Genomic DNA, 25396 nt, shown 5'->3' with positions numbered 1-25396 from the left:
TCAGGATTGCCTTCCCTGGGGCACCTTCCCTCCTGGGCCAGGCCCCTGCCACACAGGTGTGAGGAAGGACAGCACAGCCCCTGGTGTTCATCTGGGTCCTCAGCTACAGGTGAACAAAAGGAAGGCCCTTGGAGGGTCTGGGTGTCGGGCTCCCTTTGACTTCTTTGACTCAGGCTCGAACCCGTGGCCTGTAAGTGTACCTGATACCAGTCTGGAACCTTGACCGTGACTCTTCCAAAGGCTAGAGCAAGGTTTTTCAGAGTTTAAGTCACAACCCACAAAGTAGGTCGTGAAACTCATTTAGGAGGGATGGCATCCGTATTTAAAAGAAAAATTAAGTAGAAGATATTGGGGCACATCACACATGGTAAAAAGAGGTCTATTTTCTAAGGCTCGTCACATATATAGGGACGTGTGTGCATATGTGCACAGGTATATGTACTATATATATATATAGTATATATACTGACGTATGAATTGAGTACTGGGTCTCTACATTGAATTGATTTCTTACTGTGGGTTTTGTCAAAAAAATTTGAAAGCTGCTGGGCTAGTGCATGGCCGGGAGAGGAATAAAGGGAGACACTGGGGAGCAGGATAAGTAGCTCATCTGGTTTAGAACACATACTTGGGGCGCCTGGGTGGCTCACTTGCTTAAGTGCCCTTGGTTCCTGCTCAGGTCATGATCTCACGGTTCACTGGGCTCTGCAGTGCAGAGCCTGCTTGGGATTCCCTCCCTCTCTCTGTCCCTCCCCTGCTAGCGTGCTCTCTCTCTCTGTCTCTGTCTCTGTTTCTGTCTCTCTCTCTCTCTCAAATAAATAAAATCACAAAAAAAAAAGGACGTGTATTTTATGTTTTGTGTGTGACAAGATGACCGTCATCGTCCTGTGCAGCCTTGGTCCGCCCTTCAGATGGTTCCTTCACATCACTTGTCATGAGGAAGGGTCCATCTTCCTCCATGGCCGTTCCCCATATCTCCCTTCATTTCCCACCCCGGCCCCATCCCCGTCCCCGGCTCCCGGGTGCACCTGCCCGGATAGTGATTGGCCCACCCTCGTTCACATTCTCAGGCTTTGCCTTCTTACCCTGTCACCTGTTTTATTGCCTTGTGCCTGGCTCTGGTTCAGGACAGAAAATCATTCGCGTCTCCCTGAGCCTTGGGTTTTCCTGTCCACCACCGTGAGTAAAACTTAATACCTGGTGACGTGACTAAAATGCATTCAGCCCTTCTAAGTACATTTAAAGGAGAGAAAACGAAAAGAGATGATGAAAACAAATCTGCTTGGTGCCATGCCTGGGATGCAGCAGACACACACTGATCGTCAGTTCAGTTTTTCTTACATATGAGAGTATTTCTATGGTCAGATTCGACAGACACCCTAAAGAGCAATTTATGAGGGCTCAGCCTTAGTTAACATTTTAAAGATCTTTTTTCCTTTTCTTTTTTCTTTTCTTTTTTTTTCTTTTCTTTTCTTTTCTTTTTTCTTTCTTTTCTTCCCTCCTTCCTTCCTTCCTTCCTTCCTTCCTTCCTTCCTTCCTTCCTTCCTTCCACAATAAGCACATTTGAGTATATTAGAAAAACAGAAAACATACCGGTAATGCGTTGAAACAAGCATTACAGTGACCTTGGTGTTAATTTACCCCAGTCCTCTTGAAAAATAAGTCGTAGAGAACGTCCAGTTTTGTCTGAGGACGCCTTCTCAACTCACCAGTCACCCGTCTCCCAAAGTGCCCTCCCGACCCCCCACCCCCACCCCTGCTCTCTTTTCATAATTCCAACCCAAAGGTCTCGGTTGTGAAAAGTTCCTTGTGTCAGACACGGTGAGCTCAGCCCGTCTGGCCGTGGCCCTGCTCCCCACTCCTGCGAAATGGATTGCAGCCATTGTTCTGGTCTCCGGCCCTCCTGGCACGCCTGCAGCCCGCAGGAGGCCGTAGGGCCTAGGGGCCTCCAGCCGGTGGCCCTCAACATTCACTCTCTTTCCTTCCCTGGAGTCTGGTGGAATTGATACGTTCCTAAAAGCGACTGGTGCCCCGGCCTCTTACCAACTTCTGCACAGATTGATGGTGTGGGCCTGTCTGCCTGGGTGTCTGTCTTCTAAAGACTCAGAAATGGTGTCTTTTTTCACCCATTATTTGGAGAGAACAATAAGTCTCTGTCAGATTAGCTTCTTGGAGGCCCGACGCTTTTTGAAAAGAGCTTGCATAATCAGAGTGTCTGTTGAGCTGTTATGCCAAGAACTTTTCCCCATTGTGCAAGGGGAATGTATATTTTGTACGTTTTGAATAGTGCACTGTTCAGTCCTGTCAGAAATCAAGCTGCCCTAACACCCTGTGCTTGGAATCAAGATGTGTGCCCTTCGTCCCACGATGGATGAGCTTTTCTCCACGTGGGGCGGATGCTTAATAGAGACGGGCCACAGGCCGTTAGCTCACTGACCTCTGTGCCCGCTTTCCCCCGCTGGGCCAGAGCTGTGCCTTCTGCCTCTTTAAGAAACAGCCTTGAGCCAGACGGAATGCCAACGAATAGGCACAGGTCAGTGTGAAAACCAGCCGCTGAGTGAGAGGTGTCTGGGCCCTTCTGTCTGTATACTCTGCCCCCCACTGCGAAATCTCGGGGAGAGAGGTGCTATTTATAGGTGTCCCCTCAAAAAAGATCTGATGGAACCTAACCCCCGTGGCCTCAGAATGTGACCTCCTTTTGAGGCAAGGTCTTTACAGAGGTCATCAGATGAAGCTAAGGTTATTATATTACGGTGGGCCCTATTCCAACATGGCTGGTGTCCTTAGAAAATGGGGAAATTTGGACTGAGACTTTGCTGGGGCGGGGCGGGGGGGTGGGAGGGTCTAGGTTTGGGACTTTGTTTTCCAGACCTCAGAGCACTCCCAGGTAGGGCGGCCCCCCGCTCGGTTTTAAGTACTAAAGTTTACACGTGGAATTCAGGAAACAAAACAGATGAACATATGAGCACTGGGCGTTGTATGGAAGTGACGAATCACTAAATTCTGCTCCCGAAGCCAATATTACACTATATATTCACTAACAAATTTGGAGGAAGAAGAGAGAAAGCACTTGAGTTTAGGTGCGGAGCCTGTGTCTGGCCTCCAAGCAGTTTCCCGGATTTGTGGGTTCCAACCTGTCAAAGGGCGTCACATTCCCCCACATCTGTAGAGCAGAAATCAGAGGGCACTCACCCACTGTGCTTTTGCCCGAGGGTTGTCGAAGCCATGCGTGCTGAGCTCTGGCTCTCTCTGCCCCACCTGCCTCTGGTTCTCTGTCTAGAATCTCTGTCTGCTCCCGAAGATGGGCCCACTGCCTCTGACCCATCACAGCCCACCTCTCTCTCCCACTCGGTGCTTCAGCTGGGCTGTCCGCAGACTGAGAAGCGGCATCCAGCTCAACCGGGAGCTCTTTCAGGACGGCCTTTACTTCAGATGTTTACGATAAAGAAATTCTGGCTTCTTCCAGAACCTTCAGAAACAGATCAGAAATTGAAGTGTTTGGGCATAGGTCATTAAGTTCCCTCCACCCCAAGTGCCACGAGGGGGGTAAAGCGTCGGGTGTGTGTGGCCAAATGGCGTCTGGTCCCTGGGAGAGCCGGTAGCAATGGCTCGAGACCCTCCGGGCACAGCCCCACGTGCAGATCCAGGCTTGTGGGTCTAAAGCTTTTATAATCTGAAGACCATTTCCAAGAGGAAGAGTGATTATAAACCCCAAACGGGGTTTCCAAGTGAGGAGTGCAGAGGGAGGAAGTCACAGAAGGTCAAGAATCACCCAGGCTGACAGGAGGAGGGAGTGCTGACCAAGAGAGCCGAGATAAGGGGCCAGGTCAAGAGAAGGCCCCGCGAGTTCCAAGAAATGAAACATCGAGGCCCACACGGTTTGCTCCCGGGCTCTGAACAGAGGATGGAAGTGTTGCTTTAAAAGGGCAGGGGCGCCTGGGTGGCTCAGTCGGTTAAGCGTCCGACTTCGGCTCAGGTCATGATCTTGCGGTTCGTGAGTTCAAGCCCCGCGTCGGGCTCTGGGCTGGTGGCTCAGAGCCTAGAGCCTGCTTCCGATTCTGTGTCTCCCTCTCTCTCTGACCCTCCCCTGTTCATGCTCTGTCTCTCTCTGTCTCAAAAATAAATAAAGGTTAAAAAAAAAAAAATTTAAAAGGGCAGATTCCCCACCTGGGCAGCTCAGTCGGTTAAGCGTCCCGACTGCGGCTCAGGTCACGATCCTCGCGGTTCCTGAGTTCGAGCCCCGTGTCGGGCTCTGTGCCAACAGCTCGGAGCCTGGAGCCTGCTTCGGATTCGGTGTCTCCTTCTCTCTCTGCCCCTCCCCCGCTTGTGCTCTGTCATTCTCTCTCTCTCTCTCTCTCAGCAAATGTAAGAAAAATTTAAAAGGGCAGATTCCTCCGTGGCTTCCACGTGACAGAAGAGGGAGGCGTTGTGTCCGGTCAGGAGACACCGTGGAGTCCGTGCCACGGACTTGGGTGCACTGGCCCTGTGGATGGCCGGCGCGGTGTGAGAGACACTTTGGTAGGACCCTTGGAACACAGAAGGTGGGGTGAGGGGAGGGAGGAGGTGAAGGTGACTGGGAGCTTTCTGTGGGCGATGGATAGAAATAGAGGGAAAGGCTTTCGTTCTCTAGGATGTGGGGTCATTGATCTGAAATGCTCACCGGACAGGACAGCACGTAGGCCTAGCTGGTTCGATGATGTGGGGCTGAGGTTGGGGAAGAGGAGGGAGCAGAGTACAGAGATTTGTAGCAAAGTCCTGGCTTCTGAATCCTGTAGGGAAAGGAACATGGTGGGGTCAAGCACATGACGAATTGGTTGCGTGTGCTAATTGGCCTCCGGGTGTGACTGCTTTCCAGCAGCTTCCGGTTACATGGCTAAGGTCTGCTGTGTTGTTTTGGGATGTGGTCTGGCTTTAGCACGGGTTTGCACTGTCATCCTAAGAAGTCTCCCTTGTCCCCGGTAGTCTGTCTTGTGCCTCTTTTGCTTTCAAGGTTGTTTCCTAAAACTGGTTCGTCTTTCGTGATGTCACCAGCTGTTTTCACCCTGTTTTCCAGACACTGGCTATTTTATTATCATTGGTCATGGAGCAGTTTGTGGCAACTGGGGACGGGGGTGCTTTACAGTGACCCATAACCTGCCACAGTTTCTTTAACTAAACTGCCTGAACTTTCTGATCCCCCTGGTGGGGCAGAATACGACCCGCAGGTTGTGGCTGCATAAAGCACTGTGGAACTCTGGGCCCTGACCCGCAAGTTGTAGGGTCTGTTTTTTATAGCACGCCTCCTCCCTCAATTTCCAGACACTTTCTACGGGTTCTGATTCGTTTCAGTCAGTGCCTAAAATGGAGAAGATGAAAAGCAGTGTTGGGGAGACCAGACACGTGAGTTACTTGAAGAATGCTTTCGTTCTCTAATTGGAGAGAAAGGAAATAATTAGGGAAGTGATCAAGGGCCCTAAAAGGCAAGGTCAGACTGGGCTGTATTACGCTACGATTTGGAGAAACCGTCACACAGGCGGTGAAATTTGAGCAAGAGCCCAAAAGACTATAGAGAATCCGTGAAGGCGTAAGGAAGGCCATCCTCGGAGAGATCTTACTTAAGGCCGCGAACGTTGTGGTCGTTTGACCTCGGATCGAACGCCACCTCCGTTTCCTCATTTAAAAGCAGAGAAAATACCGGAACTCACTGTGGAGATTTGGAATGGGCATTAATTGAAAGGGAATGAGCCACTGAGCACAGCGCCCAGCATGTCGTAAGCATAATTCCAGCAAATAAGAAAGTTGCCCTGTGTCACTATATACCTATACAGAATGACCTAATGAATAAAAAAAAAAAAAAAAAAAAAAAAAAAAAAAACCCAAACGATAATACCAAGTACTGGCAAGGATACAGGGCGGCTGGAACTCTCATGTTACCGGTGGGAAGGCAAAATGGCGCGGCTGGCTTGGAAAAGAGTTGGTTGGGCGGCTTGTCAAGTGAAACATACACTCCCGTACCATCCAGGAGTCCGGCTTAGACGTTTCTCCAAGAGCAGTGGCGGTGCGTGTGCGCACGGAATTCATGACGACCTCATTCCCATTTGCCCCAAACTGGAAGTCCCTTGGCTGTCCCCAGCTGGAGATCGGACGCACGAGCTGTGGTACCCCCACGAGGAGCGTGGCAGGTACACGGTGGGTTACCACCGCGCGGCAGAAGGAGAGCAAGTGCTGATGGACGGATCTCCACGCGCAAGGTGCGGGGAGTAAGCTGTCATCAAAAGGTCACTTACCGCATTTTTCCACTCACGTGACGTTCTGGAAAAGGCGAAGAAGCTATAGAGACAGAAGGCTGCTCGGGGGATGCCAGAGGCCGAGTTAAGGTATGCGGGAGAGTTTTTTGAGTGGGGGAACTGCTGTACGTCTTGCTTGTGGAGGTGGTTTCATGAATGCGCACAGTTGTCGAAACTCACAGAGCCGCGCACGAGAGTGGATTTCACCGCATGTAAAGCATACCTTAATTTAAAACAGATCATGAGCCAAGTGAAGGAACCGAGAAGGAACGCGTCGTATGTGGGGAAACTGCTGGAACAGGCCCGGGAGTGGGCAGTTGGGAGGGTCAGTAAGAAGTCAGCTCGGGTGGTGGGGCGCCTGGGTGGCTCAGTTGGTTAAGCGTCTGACTTCGGCTCAGCTCACGATCTCCCGGCTCGTGGGTTCAAGCCCCATGTTGGGGCTCTGTGCTGACAGCTCAGAGCCTGGAAACCTGCTTTGGATTCTGTGTCTCCTGCTCTCTCTCTCTATCCCCTCCCCTGCTCGCATTCTGTCTCTCTCAAAATAAATAAACGTTAAAAAAATTTTTTTTTTTTTTTTAAAGAAAGAAATGATCCCGGGTGGGTCGGGTGGAGCCTGGTTGCAGGGGGATTGGAAGTGTCCGTACCTGAGGGAACAAAGCAGTGAGCCCTCAGGACCACCCAGCCAGTGGGCGGCAGGGTGATGGTGGCATTTTGTGTCGCACAGGGGACAGATAAGGGCCCAGCCAGGGGCCAGTGTGTTTCTCCAGCTTGTGGGTCAAGCCTGCCCGCAGCGGATCTGTTGAGGACAATGTGGAGGGGTGGGGGGGTTGAGGCCATCGCTAACGTATGCTCCCCTTTCTGGAGATGGGGACACTAAGATGCAAAGTCCCTAGGCTTTTCTTTGGAAAAATGCCCAATATTGGGGCGAAAGCTCAGGCCTCCTGTGACACTGCCAGACTTTGCATACTGGACCGGTGGCTGGTCTGCAGAACGTTTTTAGCCAGAGGGCCCCCTCTTCCCCTGAGAGCAGGATCGGCCAGTAGGCGGGCAGTCCTTGAAACATCCCATGAGACAGCCGGCCTGGCCTCTGGTGAGAGTCCCTACCATCTCTCCCTGGAGGCCAATCAAGTCAGGTTCACTCTCCCTCGGGAGCTCGTGCCTTTTGCCATCCTAGCACGGCTAAAAATTGTGCACCGACAGTCGGTTGGACGAATGCTGTCTGATGGCTTTGCCCCCGTATCCGCAGAGCTGTGGACCACCGGCCTCCGAGGCCGTGTTTCCACGCGGCGCCCCGGCCCCTGCCGCTGGCTTGGCCGGCGCCTGTGCAGCGGTCTGTTGATTCTTGCATCACGTGCCTGAAGTGGGTGAAGGGGCAGACCCCACGTGTCTGCTGAGGACGCCGACACTGTCTTTTGATGAGACAAAAATCCGGGGTTGAAATAGAGCCATATCACAAGCGTGCTGTCTCACCCGTAGTCTGTAAACATGCGAGCTTGCCCAGCCCCGGGGAGAACACCAGCCGCCCTGCACTCTGGGCTGCAATCGATGTGATATTTTATTTACCCAGGGAGCTGTCTTCCCTTCTCCTCCTGGTTGCTCCTGCCTCCACAGAAATGTTATATGCGCGTGACTTGTATTTGCCCTTGAAGCCAAGTTGTCCTGCTGCTTTCTCTCCCGTGTTTAGTAATCCCCGGAGTTTATTAGAAGGGTCTCAAGGAAGGAGATACTCGTGTGAGACTGGGGTCAACGAGAGACGTCCACCTAATTATTTTGTTTCTTTACATGGATCCCCGCCCGGCGTGTTAGCCGGGGCTGAGCAAAACATTTAAAACTGAAGTCTCATTTGGGACCACACGAGCCAGACTTTTTCAGTGGGAAAAGGGTGGTCACTTTGCTCTGTGCTTGGCCCCAGGGCTGGACGCTGCCATGGCCAGCCGGAGGACCACACACCGAGTCCACAGGGAACCGTGGCATGTGCGGTGGCCTCGGGGTGCGGGTGCAACCGTGGGGTGTGCGGTGGCCTCAGGGTGCCAGATCACCCAGGGCCATCTTGGTTCCGACTGGGTGGCTGTACCACTAAACGCAGTGGAGACCAAATTGGATGTCTCAAGTGGGGCAGGGCCAGGTGAAAATTGGTCGGCTCTGAGAGGGAAATGGAGTTTCCCCACCACCTGTAGGCAGGCTGGCTCTGGCCACAGTGCTCCCCCTCTTCCCTTCGTCCCTTTTCTCCTGGCACCTGGTAGACCAAGATGCCTCTCGGGAGCCGGAATCCTGGGGGGAGTGCCAGCTTTCTCAAGCCCTTGGCCAAGCCCTGTTTGCCAGTTTGTTTCTAGCTCTGGAGGAGTTAGCCCACAGGCCTTCCGTTCCTGCCTTGTGACCCAGAATGACTCCCGAGAGCGTTGGAGGGTAGGGCAAGGAGGCTGAAGTCATAACCTCGTGGGGTGTGTTCTCCAGGAGCCACCCACCCGGGTGCTTCCTCCCTGGCTTCTGGGCCAGTGTCCTAAGTCTCTGCTCACTGGTCAGACCTTCCTCTCTTTTCTGCAGGATGACCACTGTCGTCTCAAAGTCCCTCCTCACTTCCTCCCACTGATGACTTCTCCAGCCCATCGTCCGTATCATAGGGAAGGGATACTTCACGAGTTTCAAGGTTGTAGTTTTTTTTTTTTTTTAATTTTTTTTTTCAACGTTTATTTATTTTTGGGACAGAGAGAGACAGAGCATGAACGGGGGAGGGGCAGAGAGAGAGGGAGACACAGAATCAGAAGCAGGCTCCAGGCTCTGAGCCATCAGCCCAGAGCCCGACGCGGGGCTCGAACTCACGGACCGCGAGATCGTGACCTGGCTGAAGTCGGACGCTTAGCCGACTGCGCCACCCAGGCGCCCCAAGGTTGTAGTTTTAATAGCAGTACCGATGTTACTGAATATATAGTATCCGTCAGGCACTCTAGCAGGAAATCCTGTGCGGTGACCAGCGACCGCTGTCCCCACTCTGAGGAGAGCTGAGCCTTAGGTCGTGCCCAAGAGCACAGCACACACCTTATACTCACTACACCTGTGATATTCCCGGCGATAGGGCCTGACCATGCACAGTTATCTCTGCCTCTCTGCCAGCTAGCTAGCAAAGGACCTGGCGTATAGTAAGCATGAAGTAAGAAAAAACCCCAAAACTTGTTAAATGCATAACTATATCAGAGATGGCTTCTGAAGCACAGAAACTCAGCCCGGCTGATACACAGGCTCTCCTGGATCCTTTTTTCTATTTACTCAGGGGGAGGTATAATATCTAAAATGGGGGCTGTTGGCTCCTACTGTGTGGATGGTATTGGTTTTGCTTCATGCAGAATCCGTTGACTGATTGGCCTTTCACCTCGCGCTCCCAGAGTTTTTATGGGCGACGGCCACGGAAGATCGCTTCCTGTTTTGTGTAAGCTGCTCTTGAGGATTTCCTGTATTATTTCATTCCCCATCCTTGTCGTCATCTGGTGCTGCCTGGCAAGTCACCCGGAACGTGGTGGCCTGGTCCCTGGGGCTGTGTTCCGAGAGGGCAAGTCCGCTTACAAGCCCCGCCTTGCCTGGTGGTCCCAGGCTTCCGATTGGCCAGAGGAGGTCACGTGGCCAAGCCTAGCGTCCGCGAGGGGAGGGCCCTTTTACTCCAGCGCCCGTGGAGGGAGGAGCCGAGAAACGTGACCCTGTTTAATCCACTGCAATCAATCCGTTACTTTCGGGACAAATTGCGGATTTTCCACCAGAAATTCAGTCTCTCTTGAGGTACTTATGACTTCACTTGGGAGCCAAAAACGCAGTTAGTTGCAGCATACATAGCCTTCGGACTCTGGTCTGAATTGAGATTCCGACTTGATCACGTACCATTTTGTCTTTGGCGGGTTACTTGCATCCATATATTCTGGCTAATGACGGAGTCTCATTATATCCTAATTCTCGTTCCCCTTACTCCTCTTTTACTTCTCTCCCTGGGAAGCTCAGAATTAAAATTCAGGGCGACCACAGCATTTTGCTTCCTCATTTCCTCAGTCTCGGTGTCTCATCTCTTTTACATTGCTATTTAGGTTTTTGGTTTTAAGCTACCCAATCCCTTTTGGAAGCAGATCGGGTATAAACCTTGGGTAAGACCCACTAGCAAAATTTCCTAAAAACTAAAAACTTCCCGGCACTCCTAGTTCATTGGGAAGTTGTGCTGGGAAGATTGAGGGTTATAGTGCTATTGCATAAGCCCGTGTACACAGGAATGAAAGTGAGTTTGCATGTCCTGCTTGATTGGACTCAGATGAACTTTGCCGTTTTTCGCAACCATGTAAACCAGCCAGCTCTCTAGTGCGTTCCTCCCAGCACTTACTATATCTGGTCGGACACATCGTCAAGGTTGTTACGATGCGGCTTGGATATCGGAGCATATGCGGTGTTCCCATACACCTACTCTAATCCTCTCAGAGTCTAGCCTTCTGGATAATGCTGCCAAGAATTAGAGAGACTGTGGGGTGATTGGGTGGCTTGCTCTTGGTTGGGCGTCTGACTGTCGGTTTCAGCTTATGTCCTAATCTCACGGTTTGTGGGTTCAAGCCCCGTGTCGGGCTCCACGCGGATAGCACGGAGCCCGGTTGGGATTCTCTCTTCCTCTGTCTGTGCCACTCCCCTGCTCATACATATTCACTCTTTCTCAAAAACAAACAAACAAGAACCATTAAAAAAAAAAAAGCAGTAGATGGATCATTTATAAAGTTCTGGAACCTGGATTCGCATCTAGTTCTTTCTTGTTTCAAAGCCAATGGACACATCAATCTTTGGCCTGTAGAGAGTAAATTAGCATGTAAATAGGCTCTTTGGAATGCAGCATTAAAAAAACAAAACCCTACGTTGAAAGAGAGTGTTAATTTCTCAGACCTCAGTGCAGAGATGAGATACAAGCACCACTTGGACAGATTCTGTGGAGTCCGCACTTCTTGGTGGTGATTCCTGAATTCCATAGACTCCGTGGGTCTGCAGTGGAATGAAGGCTTGTGACTGGTTATCAGTTACTATGGGGTCTTGGGTAACTCAGGTGATTTCTTGTGCCTTAGTTTTCTCTGCTACAAAATGGAGTGCCGTATGACTTATAAGGTGATTGTGTGGGACAGGGGCTCACTTTTTATTGAGAACCTACTGTCGGTCCTTGCCAGCATCATCATGATGCATGTTACCTCATTTAATTCTTGCAACCTCACCGTGGATGGAAGACGTGATTCCTGTTGCCGTGAGCTCCGGCTCAGGAAATCTGAATCTGCCTGCAAGGCCTGAGCTCTTTGCAGCAAATCACCTTCTCCCCATCTTTCCCGTTATGATTAAACGAGATAAAGTGTGTGAGTAAGGAGAACAGCGTTTGAAACGCAACATTAGCGTAACTTACAATTTTTCTGAAATGGAATCAGAGACGGTAAGAGGAAGGATGGGCGGTCCCCACTTACTGTCTAACAAACTGTGAGCCAGACACTTCACTTAGATGAGCCGGATTTAGCTATTCTAACTATCCGAGCAGGCACTGGGTCAGCCAGTCCATCCCTGAACTGGCTGGGTGTTGTGGATAGAGCACGGACCCTGGACCACTCAGATCGGGGTGTGACGCTGGACGCGGCTGCGTGCCTTTGATCCTCTTTTTGGTTCTCAGTCTTCTTGTCTTCGAATGGGGGCGTTAATACTGCATCTCAGTGAAGAATGAGAGAAGCAGCATCCTACAGCTACCCTACCGCTCGTGGCGCAGAGCGGCCCCACTTCTCTGTATGTCAGTTCTGTGGAGGTGGCGTCACTGCTATTGTTAGCTTCATCCCGTCCGTGTTCTGCATTGGAGGGACAGGGGCAGTTGAACACGTAGGTTCCTGCGAACCCAAGGTTCGTGTCCAGTGTACCTCTTAGTTCCAAAGGTCAGTGCCAGCAGTGGCCATAAGCACACCAGATCAGTTTCGTCTTTTGTTGACCAGTTTCTTGGAGGGAATGCTCGGTAGGGGAAGAGATGGACACAGAGAAGAAGGGCCCCTCGGCAGGCCTGGAAGGGCCAAACCCTGTCCGGGACAGCAGGGACCTTCCCAATTCCTGAGGGAAGATGGAGACCTCCCTGGGTTCTAGAATAGCGTCTTCGCCTAACGCCTTGAGAGCAGAGGCCAGGCTCACAACCTCTTTCTAGAAACAGCCCCTGTGCCGCCCCCGGGGTTCTCCAGCTGCTTTGGGCGGTCTTCCCAGCCTGCCGCCAGATACCAGCCAACTGCCATAATGCCTTAATGATATGAAATAGTGCATAGGTTTGAAGTTCCAACCTAAACATGTCTGTGTTTCAATTTATTATTCATGAAGGTAATTTAAAAACATGACAGAAAGTTTGAGAAGTAGAGACAAAAACTCATTATTCTTCACGCTAACACAACCCTTTTTTATTTTAGGGCATCTCATTCCAAGCTAATCCATATGGCTACGTATTTTTATATAGTTGTTTCATTGTGTACATAAAATTTTGTTTCCTGCTTTTCCCTTTAACACATTATAAGCATTTGCATATGGCTGTGTGATCCCTATAATTATAATTTTTAATGGTTGCATAATACTCTTTTGAGGGGCTATAACACAATTTAAGCAGCCTTCTTCCTGGGGACTGTTTTAAGTTTTTTCTTTCTTTTTTTTTTTTTTTTTTTTTTTGTCTCAGAAACAATGCTACAACATTCATGCAGAACGCTTGCTCCTGATCTCGGGTTAGTTCATTAGGATAAACTCACAGAAATGAGATTTCTCAGCTTAAAGGTTGTAAGTGTCTTTCCAGCTCTTGATAGGTGGTGCCCAGTTGAGTTCCGGTCAGGTTGAGCTCATCTACACTGTCTCCTTTTGCTTTTTAATAAGATAGCGGGATGTTTGCAACCCGTGTTGTAATCCCGCGTGCTGGAATAGTGTGGAAAATGTCCCAGCTGTTGCAGGCAGAGAATGGATGTGTAAATAAACCTGCCAGGGGTTGAGGGATCAAACAGCTTGCCCCCGACCGGCACTGTCCGTCCTGTCCCCTGGCAGAACACAAGAGGGAGGGAGGTTCCCAGGGCAACCAGCATCCCTGGACCAGACATTGCCGGCTGGGCTGGGGCTTCCCCTGTTCTGGGGTGCAGGGCTCCACTACGTACCACACAAACTAGGGGCTGGATGCGAACGCCCCACTTGGCCCCCTCTGATCTGATCTAAATAACCTCCCAAGAAAAGAGCGTGGAGCAGTGGAAGAAAACAGTGTTTTGGGACAGGCTGGCGTGGAACCCGGGCTCAGGCTGTACTACGGCAACCTACTTTCCCCATCTGTTTACTTCTCCGTAAAGTTGGGCTAACGATGTATGACCGTGTTCTGTTTGCGCAGATCCTTTGTGAAAGAAGAATTTGCAACTAATAAAAGGAAGTCCCGGTGAGAAAAAACAGATTTGGGCCAGCCATCCTAGGGCTAGGGGCGGGGGGGGGGGGGGGGGGTCTCGTTCCTACGGCGGGCAGGGAGCCATCGCGCCCTGAATGAAGAGAATGCTCATGAGAACATGTACATTTTAAACTAATCAAGGTGAATGCTGTATAGTTCCTGTGTGCTGCTGCTCATTTGTTAGCAACTTGAGATGGTTTCTCCCCACCGCCTCACGGTGATGCTCCTGAGTGTGTTTTCCTTGCTTTGCGTGCCTCACACGTGGAATTTTCCAGTCCTCCGGCCACATTCATTGGTTTTCTGAAAAGACCCACGTGGGTCACCATCGTCCTACCTACTCACCTTGCCACGAATTATCATATATTTTCCCAACACCTCCCTCCTCAGCCCTCAGGTTGCATGGCCTTGGCCTTGGCCCTGGAGGTGTGCTGGGCTCCCGCTACCCTCCCCTTCTATCCCAGGGCAGCTTTGGGGAAGCCACCTCCTCTCTGCCTCGCTTCTCTGTTTCTTTCCTTTTTCCAACGCCCAGGTCTCTCTGAATTTAATTGTCCTCAAAGGAAAAGGAATTGAAATCCGAGCTGTACTTGAACTGAGCGTCTCCCCTTTGAGGGGCACGGGTAAGGTCCTGTGAGGGGAGCCTCAGGGTGGGGAAGAATTGCCGTATCCGCCTTGGTGGGCAGAGGAACAAGCGAGAAAACACCAGTTCCGGCCCAGTGCTGGGTATGGGGCGAGGGTTTGGTAAGAGATCCTCCCTCCCACTCGCACCTGGTCAGCTGTACCTGGGCTGTGCCACCAGGAACTTCTGACCCTCACGCTCTGGGATTACGTGAGGGACAAAAACTTAATTGAAAATGTTCCATTTAGTTCCCAACCCGGGGCCCCTTGGAGCGCTTTAAGGCGTGTCATTCTAGAACTGACTTCTCTCCCGGAGATGCTCTTGAAAACAGATCTGATGCCCAGGGAGGCTCTTTCTCTTAGACAGTTCTTGACGCCAGTGGTTACAGAACCGAGCAAGGAAGGAACCAACTGTATGGACCTTAGGTGCCCAGGGGAGGGATTTCATCAGTAAATGTACGAGTTAGTGGCACCTGCTTTTGACAGGGTAGCGAGCATTGCAGTGCAGTTCTGTGAGACCCCATACACCTCTGAGCTGAAGCAAAGCGGGGACGCAGCGTTGCCACGGTATTGACAGAGAGGTCCGGCTGCTGCCAGGCATAGGGGAATCCTGGTGGTGATCGGGGTGAGGGAGAAGGTGGGGCAGCGTGGGTAGAGGGCAGTGGTTGGGGGGGGGGGGGACATCTTGGCGGTAAAAGGCTGGTGAGGGTGCCACCTGTCTGTCCCTGCTGGCTGCTCGACACCTTGCCGTGCTGACTGCCTGCTTAACCTCTCTCTTACCCCTTTTTTCTCCTCTGTTGGGAATTAATCATTTATTAACACTTTAATATGCAGTTGAGTTTTGCACACGTCACAGGAGAAATGATATTTCTAGAACACAATTCTTTTTTTTTTTCTAAAAAGACTTTTTCTTGGGGTGCCCGGGTGGCTCAGTTGGTTAAGCGTCCCAACTCTTGATTTCAGCTCAGGTCATGATCTCACGGCTTGTGACATCGGGCCTCAAGTCGGGCTCTGTGCTGGCAGTGCAGAACCTGCTTGGAATTCTCTCCCTTCCCCCCTCTCTCTGCCCCTCCCCTGCTCATGCCTGTGCACACGCTCCCTCTCTCCAAAATAAACATTTCTTAAAAAGCCGTTTTCTTGTCAAGTTTGCGGAAAGTCATCATTTCTCTAAAGTAAGAGAACCTGCTTCAGCTAACGTTGAAAATTCCAGAACAAGAAGCAGCAGTTAGAAAGCGGCTTTGTCGCAGACCTCCCTCCCCGAAATCGGAGACGCTATTTCTCTGATTCTAGGAAGAAAGAGGTGGAATCCGATCACGCGATTAAAAAAATGAGGCTGTAAACGACTCCTTAAAATAGCAGGTGCTCAGCTAACTTGGAGGCTCTGGATTAAAAAACTGCTGCTCTTGCCTTCGGGAATGTTTATGACTTGGCCCCAGAGCCGTCTTGCTTCATAAAATCTTATTTAGGAGCAGGGATGCAGAAAAGCTGCATGTTAATAGCCTGCCTCGTGCCCCCCCCCCCCCCCCTGCCCTGGGCCACCTAGTGCTTTGGTCATCTACTGTGAGCCTGGGCGTTTAGGATGGATTGATTGCTCTTGAAAAGAGAAAATGGTGGTGTGAAATAGATTGCTCCTGGGCTCTGTGTCTCAATGCAAAAATTGGCTTTAAAATCAGCATTTATCAAGAGATTCACACCTTAGCTCCCTGCCGGGAGAGGGAGTGGGATTGAAATTGCTATTAGAAAGTGACAAGACACCCTAGAAATACGTAGTTGACAGACGTTGAACCAGGAGTGTTTAATGTAATTATTTTCCTTTTATATAAATAAGATCTCTGCACACATTTAATTTAAAAAATTTTTAAACTATTTTTTAGAATAGCTTTAGATTTGCAGGAAAAAAAAAAATGGGAACTTAGTACAGAGAGTCTCACAGACCCTGCACCCAGTTTTCCCTATTACGACCATCTGAAATTGGTATCCTACAGGGGCATCTGGGTGGCTCAGTCGCTTAAGCGTCCCAACTCTTGATTTAGGCTCACATCATGACCTCACAGGTCATAGGATCAAGCCCCACGTTGGGTTCTGCACCGACAGCTCGGAGCCTGTTTAGGATTCTCTCTCTCTCTCTCTCCCTCCCTCCCTCCCTCCCTCCCTCCCTCACGTGTGCACATGCTCTCTCTCTCTTTCTTTCAAAATAAACATTAAAAAAATGAGTATGATACATGTATTATAGTTAAAGAACCAATACTGATATGTTGTTATGAACTGGAATCCCTACTTTAGTCAGATTTCTTGAGTTTTTCTTTGAGTGATCATTTTAGGCTCCTCTGGGCTATGACGGTCTTCAGCCTTTCTTGCCTTTGGTGACCTGGATGGTTTTGGGGAGTCCTGATCAAGGATTTGGTTAAAAAAAAAAAAAAAAACTACCCCGTGTTTGAGGTTTGTCTAATGTTTTTCTCCTGATGAGACTGGGGTTAAGGGTTTTGGGGAAGAAGACCACAGAAGTAACAGACGTATACCTGTTAACCAATCAGTGAATGAGCTAATGAGGGAAGGCAGGTCCCTCAAATCGGAGGAAGGCAAGTTTGATGTTCTCAGTGATGAGACTTCATGTCTAACTTGTTTGGTGCCTTACAGTCTAGCGGAGCCCTGGCAACATTTCATGGGCTAGGACGGATCAATTTACCATGCCCACGACACACCCCAAAACCTTTCCTCGGTGCATCTCAGGTTCTAGAGTTTCTGGATTGAGCGGGCTGGGGCACCGATGGACCTTGCATCTGTACGTGGCCATGGGGATCTAAACAGGAAGATGATGACTAAATTAAGGCAATTGGCCGTGTACGGAGAGAGTGGGCAGGGTGATGCCCCTGGCCCTCTGCATGTTAGAAAAGTTAAATAACAGGGGAGAAATAGCAGTGCTATTCTGACTCACGACTTCGGTCCACGGGATCGTTACAGCTTCCAAATAACCAGCAGCCCCCACGGTACTGCTCGGCAGCCTGCATTTCTCTGAGACGACGCTGCGAACCAAACAAAGCCGTGACCTTTATCATAGTGTGTTTTTCATTTGTGAGCAAGCAATCATGTACGAAGCAGCCTGTGACTTGAACCCACCGTAGACACTTGGCCCTTCCATTTTAGCAGCATTGGGTTTCATGAGCTCAGTTGGAGTCGTGAATGGGGAAAAAACCGTAAGTGCATCAGCGAGACTGGTGGCTCTTAACCCTGACTGTGCATTAGCGCTGCCTGGGGAGCGTCTGGAAAACAGTCCAGCTGGATCCCATCCCCAGAGGTTGTGATTCAGTTGGCTGGGGCAGGACCAGGCCTTGGAGAAAGCCGGGAGACTTGGGCTTTCTGTCTTGTTTCCTTCCCCACTGCTCTACACAGGTCCCGATTCTTCAGCTCTTCCTGTGTTTTGACACTAACGTGAATAAAGGTTTTAGAAGCTGTCCGGAGGTTGCTGTTGGAAGCTCACCCTGAGCTTTTTCTACTCCTCCAGCTTGTGTGACCAGCTCTCCCCCAGCAATGAAACCTGGGCTGGGGGAGTTCTCACTGGTGCCCTTGGAGAATATTCAGAAATGGTTGAGCGACTGAGCCAGCATAGTTCTGGTCTCTACAGTATGTTATGCCCCCTTGCTATTCTGATTGGGAGGTAGGGGAATACTTTTCCTCTTAAGTTATTGCTTTCAGTGGGAACTTATTTAGAAGTGGAAATCTTTTTTTTTTTTTTTTTCCTCTAGTTACTTTCATGTCTCATTGCTTTGATTTAAAAAAATGTTATTTAAGTGAAGTTGCTGTATGATGTTATAGAAGCTCTCTCTTTTATAAATGCATAGTGTTTGTAGGGTACAGGCTTCTGGTTTTAACAGATGTTTGGTCAGGGTTCAAAGTGATCTGACTACTAGCCTAACTAAAGGGGCTTTTCCTTGGGTATTCTAACATTTTTAGACTGTTTCCCAGTGAGTTAAAATTCCATTCACCAATTTATTAACAGGTCACACACCCTATTTGGAAAGAAGAATTTCAATAGTGACACCTCACATCAGCAGGTTTTTTTTTCATCCTCTCATAAAAAGACCTAGGAATTATTTCCCGGCACTATCCTGGGGGGGGATACCCACCCGGAAACATTAGAAACAATAAATAGTCCTTCTGGTTCCTCTGTAGATCACTTTATAGTGAGAATGCTGGGGTGTGGGAGTTCTTGGTCTTTAGCGGGGAACTAAGTCGACTCTTAAAAATTTGCTTCCAGGTGGGGGCCCCTGGGTGGCTCAGTCGGTTAAGCATCCGACTTCGGCTCAGGTCATGATCTCACGGTTCGTGGGTTCGAGACCCACATCGGGCTCTGCGCTGACAGCTCAGAGCCTGGATCCGGCTTCAGATTCTGTGTCTCCGTCTCTCTGCCCCTCCCCTGCTCATGCTGTGTCTCTCTCAGAAATAAATAAACGTTAAAAAAAATTTTTTTTTTTTTTTAAATTTGCAGGGTGCCTCGGTGACTCAGTTAAGAATCCAGCTTCGGCTCAGGTCATGATCTCATGGTTCGTGGGTTCGAGCCCCACATTGGGCTCTGTGCTGACAGCTCAGAGCCTGGAGCCTGCTTCGGATTCTCTGTCTCCCTCTCTCTCTGCCCCTCCCCCACTCTCTCTCTCTCTCTCTCTCTCTCCAAAATATTTAAAAAACAATTTTTTTTTTTTTTAATTTGCCCCCAGGTAAACAATTCAGTTAGTTTTCAGTGTCACTGGGCTGTGGAAATATAAATGATCATATCTTTTCAACAAATCTGGCAACCTGGCCTTTCCCCCCACCCCCGCCCCCAGAACTTGAATGTTTTTGTCCGGATTGGTTGTGGTCGAGGTGCTACTGAACAGTCATTAAGTAACAGTGGAAAGTAGACAATTGAAGAGAAAAAAAACCAAGTAGTCATTCAGAAGGTATTTTTGGTTACTTAATCTGCCTCCGAGCATATGGTCTCGTCAGCTGAAAAAATTTAACAGTGAGAAACTATATTTCAGTAACGGGAGATTAAAAACAACCTATTTATTTTCTCCCCCCCCCCCCCCCACGGTGATATTTTTATCTCTGTTACCAAATACAAGTGTTAGCCACTTAACATTTACAAAGGCAGCCTTTGATGCGCCCACAATGGGCGTCCACCTTTCTCGTCTTGGTTTTACGCGTGGAGGTATGTTTGCTTCCGGGGTGATTTGGGATCCAAACACGTTACCCTAAGTGGCATGAGTCTTTATGTTGGCCTGTGGACAAGAGGTCCACGTGAGATGAGGGAACATTTTACTGCGCAGGCTTGCCCCTTTTGTGACTCTGCTCTCGGGCTCTCATCGCCTCGTGGCCCCCATGTGTGGATAACTGACTGGGCTGTAGCCGTGTTCTGTCCTCCCCTCCGCCACCCTTCAGGTCTTGGGCATGGAATGAACGTAGTGGTTTCAGAACACGTTCCCCAGTTCTTTGGCAGTCTTCTTCTGCCAGAACGTGGGCTCCGATTCCCCTCCCCTTGAACGTGGGCTGGACGTAGGGATGTGCTCCCCGCCACCAGAATGTGGCCGGTGTGACGGTGTGTGGTTTCCAAGACTAAGTGGTGAAGGGAGTCCTGGCGTCTGCCTCCCTCCCTCTGTCTGTCTCCCCCCTCACCTTCCCCTCCCGTCAGATCTCTCACCGTGGGGGAGGCCAGCTGCCGCGCTGCGAGGGCACTCGCGCCGCCCTGGGCAGGAGTCCGTGGTAAGGCCCTGCGGCCTCCACCGGCGGCCGTGTGAGTGAACACCCTTGGGAGCGGCCCCTCAGCGCGGTCAGACCCTCAGATGGTTGGCGGCCTCTTGAGAGACCGTGAGCCGGGACCACCCAGATTCCTGACTCTGAGAAGCTGGGTGAGATAATAAACGTTTCTTGTTTCAGGCTCCTCGGTTTTGAGGGAACTTGTTTTGCGCTGGCTGATAACCTGATAAGTCACTTAGCCCTTGCCGATCGCTTTTCCCATCTGGGACAAGAAGGGTTGGACCTATCGGTGCCCTTAACAAGTCGATGGCGATCTGTTAGTACGGAAAAGGCTGCTTGCGCAGCCCGCTGGCCCTCGCTGTCCCCGCCCCAACACCACCACAGAGGCCTTTCTGCCTCCACACCCGTGACCCGGAAGCAGCTTTCACAGCCCTTCCCTCCGCAGCCACTGACACCTCTCTGGCAAAAGCCAAGCCCAATTTTTATTTATTTCTTCTTACTTTTTTTTTTTTTTTTTAATGCTTATTTTGTGTGAGAGAGAGAGTGCACACGCGAGTGGGGGGGAGGGGCAGAGAGAGGTGGGGACAGAGGATCCAAAGCAGGCTCTGTGCTGACCGCAGAAGGCCCGAGGCTTGAACTCACAAACTGAGATCAGGTCTTGAGCCGAAGTCGGACACGTGACCGACTGAGCCACCTAGGCCCCCGCTTCTAATTTTTTTAATTAATTTTTTTATTTCTTCTTATTTTGAAACAAAGATCATACTGGGAATATGACGGGGAATATTCCTTAAATAAATAAAGCTATATTTACACCGAATTAATTTTTGTAACTATGCCATAAACCAACCTATTGGATTGACTATTTCTGAAAAACGTGTCATTTTATTAAAACCTACTGCTCTTTTATCTTCTTAGAAACGAGATGAATTTTGGCTGCTGCTCTCTCTAATTATGCTAGATAAATAGACATCACTCCGTCATTTATTTCTATCTGATCTCAGTCCCAGCCTGACTTGATCACCATTTGTGCTTCAGGTAACAGACTGCTTCTGTTACCCATTCGTAAGAACAGCGTGGGCACAGTGTGTATCTAGAACTTCTAAAGACTCTGTGAAAACTCACCCAATTCAGATACGCTTAATAATAGCTATGAGCCCAGGTACGTGAGTGAGTGGGAGGACAGGAGATTGCGTTTTGCATTATCTGGGCTCATATGCCCTTTCCCAAGGGAGAGACAGCCTCAGTGCCAGAGGTGAGGCTCTCTCCGGGTCTTTCCCACACTGTGGTCCAAACAGTAAAGACGAGTGGGGGGTGTGGGGTGGGGGGTAGCAGCATCCTCCCTGCTCCATGATCGTTGATATGGGTGGCAGACCTCTGGCTAAAGAAACCTCCCTGAGGGAACCCACTTTGCAGCCTGATCCGCAGTCCCGTGTTCAGCCTGCATTAGTCATTCTGCATGTCAGTTCCATGTCAGTATCCCTCCTCTGCAAGCCAGAGACACAAAGCAGAGAGGAGGCTGCCGACCCCGGGGAATAACAGCAGGCTGACCGGATCCCAGGCCTTGAATGCTCTGCAACTTCTGACCCAGCATCAAACCGCATCATTACTCCTCTAATCTTAGCCGTTTCTACTCGTCACTAAAAAGAGGACCTGCCTGTCACCGCATCATTTTCTCTTAAATGGGAGGAAACAAACAGATCAGTTGGTAACACGTCCCGCCTGTCAGCGGGTCCTGGGCCCTGGAGCCTTCTCCACACTGTTGCATTTCACACGTTTCCCCTTTGAAACGAGCCTCCACACCCCCTCCCCACCCACCCCCTGGTGTAAATGCGTTTCATCATGTATGTAGATGTATTGGGGGGGGGGTGTTGTCATGAAAAGCTTCCACTGCAAAGTGGGCAAAGCCAGTCAGATCAATCTGAGTAAGTAGCGTGAGGGTGTTTGGCCCCAACTCTGTTTATTATCATGTGACCAACCTGAGACCAGTGCCACACTTGGTGCCATGGGATACACCAGAAATGTGACAGAGCCCTCCTGCCCTCCAAGGACCTGAAGAGCTTTTGCATACCAACCATGTGAAATGGGTGGAAAGCATAAAAAAGTGCTGAGAATACCCGGTACCCAGGAACGCCAAGGGCAGGCAGGGACCATGAGACCTTCAGCCCGGTACCGCAGTGGAGGGAGGGAGGCTGGTGACTTCCTCAGATCCCTGTGGCGAGACCCCGAGGCTCCAGCTCATGGGCCAGGGCTCTTCCCAATTTGTCGTGTGTCCTGCATCTCCCTCTGCCCTGGGACCCGTTCTCACTTGGCTCATACCCCCCACCCCCACCCGATGGTCTCACATGCCCACCAGCAGCTTCGATGGCCTCCTGCCTTTCCAGAACTCCAGCCGTGTGTCTCCTGTGTCTGCCAGGTACCTCCTCTCGGTTATCTTGCGGGAACCTCCACATTTCCTGAACAGGCTCGTCTGTATCTCCCAGCTCCCCTCCTTGCCCCACTCAGACAACTTTCTCGTGTTCCTTAGCGGTGAATGCCCCTCCTGTCTGAAACGCCCAGGTCAGAACTCTCCATCTCGGATTCCTTCCTTCCTTCCTGCTTTCCTCTTCCAATCCTCGCCCTGTGGTCGCGCCGGTCTCCTCTCTGCATCTCTAGGACCCTTGCTGCATTGCCCTCGTGGCCCCCTGGCCTCTCTTCTGTCCCCTCCGTCTGCTCCCTACACTACAGCCAACGCGATGTTTCTGGAACGGAAGTCTCAAGTCTCAGTATCTCACCACTTCCATGCCTTCCCATTTTCTACCTTTCATTTTCTTCCCTCCACCAGAACCCTCATCTCCCCCAGAGCCCCATCATTTCTCCTTGCCAGGTCCATTCTTGACCCCTCAGATCTCTGCTAAGGTGTCACTTCTTGGCCACAGGCTTCTTGGAGCCTTCCCCACACTCTGCAGGGTCTGTGGCACTGTGCCATCAGGTGGGATGCTTGTTTGCGCCCGAGTGGGCACGCTCAGCCAAGGTGAACCTGCCCACTCCTCGCTGTATCTCTGGGGACGTTCTTCCATCTAGCAAAGGCCACGGGTCAGGGTTACAGGAGGAGAGTGGAACATGACAAGCGTCTGGGAGGGTGAGCTGTTGACAGGGGGTGCATTGTACATGGGCACCGGCTGTCTCAGCCAGTGAATCCGATCAATCATCCTGAACAATTAGGAATTTACAGTGATCAGACATATCCTGAGATGAATGAATGGCTAACACATTGTTTTGCTTTACTCGTGTCTGTCTAGCTGGTAGTGGGGGAAGTTATTTTACCTAAAGGCAGTACAGTAGAATGATTGAGACCGTGGACTCCGGTACTGAATCCCCTGGGGTTTGGGCACCTGGGTGGCTCAGTCGGGTAAGTGTCCGACTTTGGCCCAGGTCATGATCACGCAGTTTGTGAGTTCGAGCCCCGCGTCGGGCTCTGTGCTGACAGCTCAGAGCCTGGAGTCTGCTTTGGATTCTGTGTCTCCCTCTCTCTCTCTGCTCCCTGCCCCCCACCCCCCCGCTCATGCTCTGTTTCTCTCTCTCTCTCTCAAAAATAAATAAACATTAAAAAATTTTAAATCGATCAATCAATCCATCCATCCCCTGGGGTTTGAATCTAACCTCATTATGTACTTAAGCTTCCAGTGCCCAGCTTTCTCATCTGTAAAATAGGGGTAGTAATAGCACTGGAAGGAAGTTCAGTGTGTGCGCAGTGGCTAGAATGGGACTTGAGTGGCCTAGACAGTTCCCCCTTTTCTTCCTCCTCATGTTACTCTGGGAGCAGTAGTTTACGTGGTAATTTGCAATTTTTAACTTGGGAGTCCAGAACAAACAAGTCCTTTGCAAAAGACCTCCTGGAACCGTATCCTTGGACTTTTCTTTTTTTTCTTTTAAAATTTTTTAATGTTTATTTATTTTTGAGACAGAGAGAGAGCATGAACGGGGGAGGGTCAGAGAGAGAGGGAGACACAGAATCCGAAGCAGGCTCCAGGCTCTGAGCTGTCAGGACAGAGCGCGACGCGGGGCTCCAACTCACGGACTGCGAGATCATGACCTGAGCCGAAGTCGGACGCTTAACCGACTGAGCCACCCAGGCGCCCCGTGTCCTTGGACTTTTATGATATTGTAAGAATCGGGTTCTTCTAACTTGGTTTAAACTGAGGCCTGATTCATCAAAGGCCAACTTTAGCTTCTTACCCACTATGTGACCCAGGTAGCTCCACGTCCCGTTGTGAACTAGGAATTCTCTGTGAAGCATCCGTGCGCAACACCACGTGTGTCGCAGGCATTCATAATTGGCCCTTAGCGTTATCTCACCTGCTTGGGACTTGGCCGTTCAACATGTTCTCATCCCCAGCTTTGGTTTTATGGTGGGCATGGTGGATTTGGGAGGGGGAAGGGAGGCTAAGGAATGTCGCCTCTGGACCCAGTCCGTCTTGCCTGCGGGAAGAAGGAAGCATTTATTTTCTGAGAGAGCACTGATGGTTGACCTGCCTCAATGCTGATTTTGTCAACAGTACAGACAATGCCTTGGTTCTGGGGCACTGGCCCCAGCAGCACCCTTCACTTCTGATTTTATTCAAGTACAAGGTTAAATGGTTTGATCCATTTCGCCACTGTAATGCCTGCAGGGGGGAGAGAGTTATTAGCCACAAAAGGCTACAAGCGAGCTACAAAATAAAAATTAATAATGCTTAATTAAAAGTACGCACAGCATGACTCTGGTAACTTCATTACTCACTGGATTTAGTATTCATACATTTCCGTATATTGTAAAGGCAGTAGGTTAGATTCTCTTCCTCCCACGCCTTTGCCAAGCTTTCCGCGAAATCATCACTGATAGTAAATTGAAAGTTTATTTTTAACCAAATGGTCTCAAAAGCCAAATTGTGAATACCTTTGAAAAACTGCTTGCCGCAAAAAATAAATTGGGATACTGGTGCATTTTAATACTTTTGTTAAAATGCAGGATAAACTCTTCAGAAGTCACAGGACTTGGGGCATTTGAAGGGCAGAGGTCTTGTGACAGGTGTGGGCAGGGGCAGGACCACCAAGGCACAGGAGCGTTCGTCTCCAGCCCATTGTTCTGCACCTCCCGGGTGCCCCCAACCCATCATTCCCGAGGTGGCCCTGGTGGGATAAACCCAGCTATAGCACTGAAGAAGCAGCTGAAGAAAAAGCTGGCCTCAAGAGAGGCGGGGGGGGGGGGGGGGGCGGGGAAGCTTAGGCATGGTTTCTCTTTCGTTACTGTACCGTTTGAGTGAAAATGGAGGTTATTGGCAAAGCAAGCCGCATTTGGGAAAAATGCCTGATTTGGCCCAGCACCTGAGAATTACCCTCCTTG

At 50.3% G+C, this 25396-nt stretch overlaps 1 protein-coding gene and 1 long non-coding RNA gene across 3 annotated transcripts in view; both read left to right on the top strand.

Moving 5' to 3' along the window:
* Window positions 1-25396, top strand: part of GALNT2 (polypeptide N-acetylgalactosaminyltransferase 2) — a 194084-nt gene that overhangs the window by 73761 nt on the left and 94927 nt on the right. Inside the window, exon 1 of one of the 2 annotated variants that reach the window (XM_045437411.1) lies at window positions 17445-17498. The exons of the other annotated variant lie outside the window; for it this stretch is intronic. Coding sequence (XP_045293367.1) covers window positions 17463-17498 — 36 coding nt within the window. The 5' untranslated portion in view covers window positions 17445-17462. Of the gene's footprint in view, window positions 1-17444; window positions 17499-25396 lie in introns of those variants that run through there. 2 annotated transcript variants of the gene reach the window in all.
* LOC123576497 lies at window positions 8307-10273 on the top strand. The gene is made up of 2 exons (XR_006701434.1): window positions 8307-8913; window positions 9154-10273. It is a non-coding gene; the product is annotated as an uncharacterized LOC123576497 (long non-coding RNA).

This window comes from Leopardus geoffroyi, chromosome D2, assembly GCF_018350155.1.
Source record: "Leopardus geoffroyi isolate Oge1 chromosome D2, O.geoffroyi_Oge1_pat1.0, whole genome shotgun sequence".
Taxonomy (NCBI): Eukaryota; Metazoa; Chordata; class Mammalia; order Carnivora; family Felidae; genus Leopardus; species Leopardus geoffroyi.
The sequence above is the reverse complement of the archived record's forward strand: the minus strand, read 5'-3'. Positions and strand labels throughout refer to the sequence as shown.